General features: G+C 49.0%; 2 protein-coding genes across 4 annotated transcripts in view; both read right to left on the bottom strand.

Annotated features, from left to right (window-relative positions):
- Positions 1-446: 446 nt before the first annotated feature.
- Positions 447-4,941, bottom strand: LOC306818384 (fas apoptotic inhibitory molecule 1-like). Of its 2 annotated transcripts, XR_013778179.1 has the most exons (5): positions 4,032-4,941; positions 2,021-2,249; positions 1,556-1,605; positions 1,081-1,377; positions 447-631 (listed from the first exon to the last, which is right to left on the bottom strand). XR_013778179.1 is itself a non-coding variant. In XM_079335947.1 (4 exons), exons 1-4 carry the CDS (start codon positions 4,146-4,148, stop codon positions 1,228-1,230), a joined length of 546 nt encoding a protein of 181 aa, XP_079192073.1. In that variant the 5' UTR covers positions 4,149-4,941; the 3' UTR covers positions 696-1,227. The 2 variants fall into 2 exon arrangements, 1 of the variants encoding a protein (XP_079192073.1); XM_079335947.1 differs by lacking the exon at positions 447-631 and having other exon boundaries at positions 696-1,377.
- A 1,097-nt stretch (positions 4,942-6,038) lies between these two features.
- The window catches only part of LOC306818383 (ras-related protein ralB-A-like), a 28,258-nt gene continuing 27,837 nt past the window's right edge, over positions 6,039-6,459 (bottom strand). For both annotated transcript variants that reach the window (XM_079335946.1, XM_079335945.1), the window contains exon 5: positions 6,039-6,191. In XM_079335946.1, coding sequence (XP_079192072.1) covers positions 6,084-6,191 — 108 coding nt within the window. In that variant the 3' untranslated portion in view covers positions 6,039-6,083. The remainder of the gene's footprint in view (positions 6,192-6,459) is intronic.

Genomic DNA, 6,459 nt, shown 5'->3' with positions numbered 1-6,459 from the left:
GAGACGGGTATTTTACAGTAAAGACCCGCACGCGGCGCGCAGTCACTCCGCCGTCCCCCGTTCCCGTGCCGTGAGGTCCATCCCGGGTACAGTGGAGCCACAGTATCCCGGTCGGGGACGTCATTACCTTCAATGTGTTTCCTCCCACAGCTGTCAAGTGTCGGTGACCGAACAGGTGACTTCCGGTTACCACTTCAGAATAAAACCACTAATGTGCCAGTGAGATGGACACCATGACAGCGGTATATAAATCCAAAAGCGCCGATATCTTTATCTGGTTATTTCTTGTCTCAACTACACACAAACATCGTCATCATGTTTGTACACGTCACAGAGGCAGGCTTTTGGAAACTACAGCAACAAACGTCACATTTCTAAACACCTGGCTGTCTGAATCTTATATCTGAATATAGACAGTTAGCAGGACTTTGCAGGCAACAGTTTTTATTTAAAGGTTTATTTTTGGGCTTTTCAGCCTTTATTCAGGAGAGGGGGACGACATACAGGAGAGGAGCCACAGGTCAGATTCAAACCCCAGACTGTCCGCTTTGAGGACTTTAGCCTCTGTACAGGAGGGTACACACAATAACCACTAGGCCACAGGAGCCCCCTTCCTCTTCTCAGCATCTGTCTGGAGAAGCAGATGTTACTTTTACAGAATATCAGAGAAGTTTTACAAAGCGTCCTGAAGTTTATTGTAAACATTACAGACAGAAAAGCAAGTATATTTGTCTTTAAAATCACAGAATAAACAGGACACTGTGAGGATGAAGCATAAGGTGTACGTTTGCATCTAAAATGTAAATAAAAATAAAACAATCCAGATCCTCACATATTGCTAAATCCTGTCAATGTGAACTATGAACAGCTCTCTCTTCTCTGTATCATCTCTTGTCTTGTTGTGTGGTTGAGTTTGCATCTTCGTTTTTTTTCGATTCATAAATTAATTTTATGTGTACAACTGTATTTACTCACTTTGAAAACCATCTGTTAAAACACCTTCAATAGACTCCATGCTTTTATTTTGTACACCAGGTTCCGGTGTTTCTCGGGTAAACACCTGGTGCTTGACGCAGGTACCTTCACAAAGCCAGTTGTTGCGTCGAGGCTGCGCACTAAAATCCCTTCGTGTTGTTGTTGCTCAGGAGCTGACAGAGAGAAGCACACAGATAGATTCATGAACACGCTGTCTGAAAGAGGATCCTCAAAGTTCAGCTCTTTGCAGCCTCATTGTGTGCTCGCTGGAACTTTCTCCCCGTCCAGCAGTAAATAGTGCACAATGCCGCTCTTCTTCTTCCCACTGCTCGCCGCCTTGATGCAGCACTCGTGTTCCCCCAGCATGAAGTGCGTCTCTGTGCCGTCGTCCACAAACTCTCCCTGTGGGTCATCAAGTCGAGTCAATTAGAGGGAGAGACATGCAGCCTTTTCAAGTCTCACTCATTTGATGACAAAGAGAGGCTGTGGAGTCTTCTTAGATGTGAGCGCGCTCAGTAACCACGCGTCACTCTGACAGAACACAAACACTGTGGAGCCTCCATCATAGGAACATTCTCACCTTTGTGTCCATCTTCTGCCCGTTGCACCAAACATCCATGGTGTCCTTTTCTGAGGGAGATACAGGAAGCGTCTTCATTTATAATGCAGCAACATATACACGTCTGATATCACAACAACTGAACCTGTGAAACAACACACACACACACACACACACTGAGCTGCAGCTACACACACACACACTGAGCTGCAGCTACACACACACACACACTGAGCTGCAGCTACACACACACACACACTGAGCTGCAGCTACACACACACACTGAGCTGCAGCTACACACACACACTGAGCTGCAGCTACACACACACACACTGAGCTGCAGCTACACACACACACACACTGAGCTGCAGCTACACACACACACACACTGAGCTGCAGCTACACACACACACTGAGCTGCAGCTACACACACACACTGAGCTGCAGCTACACACACACACTCTGCACATAGTAAAGGAGTCTCACCCAGGACGACTCGGCAGTCGTCTCCGTCCACCTTGAGCTCCCAGGTCTTGCTGATCTTGGATCTGTTGTCGATGAACTTCTGCAGACTCTTGCCGTCGATCTCCAGCGTGTACTCGTAGGTGAAGCCGCTGATGGCCTCGATGAAGATGGTGGCTTTGGTGTTGGAGCTTCCCACCGTGAAGGTTTCCTGTCCGACCAGCTTAAACATCCAGTCCTTCTTGACGATTTCCTGTTGAGGAAAGCAGACACGCTGTCACCGCAGGGAAACAAACAGCAGCACTGATTTATTCATCAGAGTCCAGAGGATCGATGGGCTGTGGGAAAGTCCTGAACGCTTCTGCTTCCTTAGTCAAGAGGAGTGCAAACAAATGTCTTTGAATGTGATGGAGAGAACAGTGACGGGGAGTTTCATGGGGTAAGAATATGAGCTTCCTGTCAAACTGAAAACAAACGAGTGACTAAACTGTCAGAACATGTTGACGAGTGTTCACAGACAACCCCTCAGAGGCACAAACACAACTCCTCACATCAGAAGAAAACGTGACTGAACCCCACAAACTCTCAGCTCTGTCCACCAGTCACACCACAGGACAGTTAGATCATGTGGAGTTAGCGTAGCTTAGCATCAAGGCTGGAGGCAAGGGGAAAGTGCTAGCCTTGCAGTCCCTAAAGAGATAAAGTGCCTGTCATCATCTCCCCAGCTCGTGGATTAATGAGGTGAAGCCTGTTTGTCTAATCTGTATTGAGGATTATGTCATCTGAGTGAAACTGCAGCTGATCAGCTGATCACCAAACAGCAGAGTGTCACATCAAACACTCAAACTTTCAATCCATCTGTCAGAGGAGATTCAAGGTCCACAAAGGTTTCTATTTAGATCAGCCTCTAGTGGCTGTTAGAGGTACTGCAGCTCCAAACACCTCTCTTTAATTCTCTCTCTCTCTCTCTCTCTCTCTCTCTACCTGCTGCACACCTCCCCCCTCTCTCTCTACCTGCTGCACACCTCTCTCTCTCTCTCTCTCTCTCTCTCTCTCTACCTGCTGCACACCTCCCCTCTCTCTACCTGCTGCACACCTCTCTCTCTCTCTACCTGCTGCACACCTCTCTCTCTCTCTCTCTACCTGCTGCACACCTCCTCTCTCTCTGTACCTGCTGCACACCTCCTCTCTCTCTGTACCTGCTGCACACCTCTCTCTCTCTCTCTCTCTCTCTCTCTCTCTCTCTCTACCTGCTGCACACCTCCTCTCTCGCTGTACCTGCTGCACACCTCTCTCTCTCTCTCTACCTGCTGCACACCTCCTCTCTCTCTGTACCTGCTGCACACCTCTCTCTCTCTCTCTCTCTCCCTCTCTACCTGCTGCACACACCTCTCTCTCTCTACCTTCTGCACACCTCCCCTCTCTCTCTACCTGCTGCACACCTCCCCTCTCTCTCTACCTGCTGCACACCTCCCCTCTCTCTCTCTCTACCTGCTGCACACCTCTCTCTCTCTCTCTCTCTCTCTCTCTCAGCATGTTCACTGTGAGGTGGCAGAATACTGGTTAGAGTTAATTGTGTGCTCTTCCCACAGACTCACTGTCAGACTGCTGGTGATGGTGCGTTTGAGGCCAGAGTACTGACCTCCTTCACTCCTCCTTCTGATGATTCTCCTTCCTGAACTCCAAGACCTTCTCCTTTTGATCAGTGCTGTTTACATCAACTGTGCACCCCCCACTGAGACCCCTGTGCTGCACATGATCAGGTTACTGCTGCTGAAGAGAGCGCCGTGTGTAGACTCACCTGTCTTCATGATTCATCCTCACTGTGACGATCAAACATCAACATTTATTCAGCACACCTCCTTCTCTCCTCACAGTTCGTTATTTATCTTTATTCCTCAACACGCCGACTAGCCTCTCGTCCCTCTGGGCTGTAGTCCAGGTTTCAGGACTCTGAGGGTCGAACGTGTCCCCCTTTGGTTCTCAAAGACTGAACTCAGCAGCAGATGATAAAAACACGAGACTGCAGACTAACCTTTCCGTTGACTTGGACGATTCGTTTCCCCGTGGTGGTCCCATGAGCAAACTCGATCATGTACACGCCGTCGCTGAGCGCCACCTCCCACACGGCCACCAGATCCCCGCTGAGCATCTCGCACAGATCCTTCAGAAGGTGAAAAATCAAGGAGTCATCTCCTCAGAGCTGCAGGTCACGGTATGGAGCTGTTTGTCGCTGTGTTCCTGCCGGGCTGTGCCAGGGTGTCGGCTCAGCAGCAGGTGCATTACTGTAAGAGGCTTACTCCATGCTGCCAGCCAATTAGGACAAGCCCTGCTGATATCTGGGTTTGTACAACACAGATGTGTGGAACAGGAAGTGCTGGATGTTCTACAGCTGATACCTGCAGAGAGGAGAGGGAACAGGAAAAGGAGACGAGATGAAGAGAAGGAAGGTGAGAAAGGCCTGAAGAGGTCCGAGGTGAAGAAATGGATTCAAGATGTAAAGAAAAAGAGGAAAGAGGAGTGAGAGGAGGACGAGTGAGAAGACTTCAGAAAGGTCAAAGCAGGAGGAACACAGACAGCAGGAGACAAAGAGAGGAAGAAGAAGCTGCTGGTCTGACGAGTTCAACCTGACTCAGACTTTAAGAGTCTGAATCAGTCACAGATCGTCTGATAGACATCAACACAAACACAGGAATAACAGGATTTCTCTCACAGACGACCCCGAGGTCACGAGGTCAAAGGTTACAACTACAGCTGAAACATACGTCAGCAACAGAACATTAAAACATAAAGCGTTCTTACAGCAGGGAGATGAAGAGAAACATGCACTCTGTAAAAACATACAACACAGCTTTCTTACCTTCATTACTGCCATCTGGTGGACAAACTACAAACTACAACCACCTTCACATCTGCTTATTGAACAGTGACATCTAGGCTGCCCTGTTCACCTCACAGTGAGGAGGTTGCTGGTTTGAATCCCTGCATGTTCTCTCCAGCTTCACATGCAGGTTAGGTCACCTGCTGACTCTGTATGTCAGCTCTGTGATTGGCTGGTGAACAGTCCAGGTTGTAACCCCGCCTCTCGTCCAGTGACAGCAGGGATCAGCTCCTGTGATCCAGAGGGTGAAAGGTGTGTAGATGATGGAAGATCAGAGTCAGCAGGTGAACTGACCTGCATGTGTTTGGACTGAGAACATGCAGACTGCATACAGAGAGGCTCCTGTCAGACAGGGATTCAAACCAGCACCCTCCTCACTGAGAGGGGACAGAGATGAGCGGTTATCACGCTTGATTTAATGATAGTAAAAAAATCAAAGCAGAGTCGGCTCACACCGCACGTCATAAACACGACATGAAGACCAGGTGACGTAAATACAGTCCCTTTTATTCACCTTGATTATAAACACGTGTGAGTCAGGGCAGTGAGCTCTCTCACTACAGGAGAGTGTGGAAGGGACATATGAAGGAATGTGTGAAGATACATGACACACTCCACTCTGCAGCTCTGCTTTCCAGACGTGACAGAGCAGACGGAGGCACAACATGTTAACACTGGAACATCTGGAGTGACAGCGGTCTGACATTACAGGCAAGAACCAAGAACAGAGCAGGAAGTTACAGGAAGTACACAGAAACCAGGCTCCACCTTCAAAATGCTTTCCCACTTCCTGTTTGACCACCTGACCTGTGAGGTCGAGGGTGTTGAAGTGAATCCCTGCAGGTGTGTGTGTAGTGTTGGCCACGTTGAGTCGCCCCGGTCCGGACTGAAAGAGGGAGAAGAATCAGGACACACACCGAGCTTTCCTGACATTTTAAAATCAAACGATAATAGAAGTGAGATTTCTCTGGATCACAGGGAGGAAGCAGATTCTCCTCATGCGGATTTTGTTCAATAGTTTGGTGGTAAAAACAAAATGGTGGGAGTGTTGAGAAACGTCGCAGCAGTCAGGTGGGCGGGTGTGGTGGTGGTGGTGGTGGTGGTGGGGGGGGGGGGGGGGGGGGCAGGTGTTGGATCAGTCTGACCGCCTTCTAGATTGGATTTTTGGTTTTGGCACTTTGTCACCTCAGCTGTGACGTCGAGGGGTTAAAGTATGCAGCAACGCTTTTTCTTCTTCTTGCCGCTCGGCCCGTTCTTGTCTTTGCTCTCCGCCATTTTCTTCTTGCGGACCTCGCGCATGAGATCAAAGAACACCTGAGAGACACAAGAGAGATAAAAAGTTAGCTTGTCCGACGTGTCTGCTACGTTTCCTCCAGCCAATGAGAGTGCAGCAGGTGAGTTTAGGAGTGGATAGAGCTCAGTGATTGGAGGAGATTCAAAGCGGTGAATATGAGGGACGTGGACGTAGCAGCAAAGAAGAGAAAATCTAATCAGAGTGAGGAGAAACAGCAAGAGGAGAAAGCTGCTTCTAAAAGCAGGCTGAACCTTGTGTTGGACGTGGAGCTGCTCTACTTCCTGTTGG

Source organism: Symphodus melops, assembly GCF_947650265.1.
Source record: "Symphodus melops genome assembly, chromosome: 23".
Taxonomy (NCBI): domain Eukaryota; kingdom Metazoa; phylum Chordata; class Actinopteri; order Labriformes; family Labridae; genus Symphodus; species Symphodus melops.
Note: the sequence above shows the minus strand (reverse complement) of the source record. Positions and strands in the feature narration are given on the sequence as shown.

Coding starts and splice junctions, on each gene's coding strand:
- LOC306818384 (XM_079335947.1), bottom strand. CDS start 4,148: ATGCTCAGCGGGGATCTGGTGGCCGTGTGGGAGGTGGCGCTCAGCGAC. Junction 2,250..4,031: donor TCGTCCAAGTCAACGGAAAG/GTTAGTCTGCAG, acceptor TTTCCTCAACAG/GAAATCGTCAAGAAGGACTG. Junction 1,606..2,020: donor CGACTGCCGAGTCGTCCTGG/GTGAGACTCCTT, acceptor TATCTCCCTCAG/AAAAGGACACCATGGATGTT.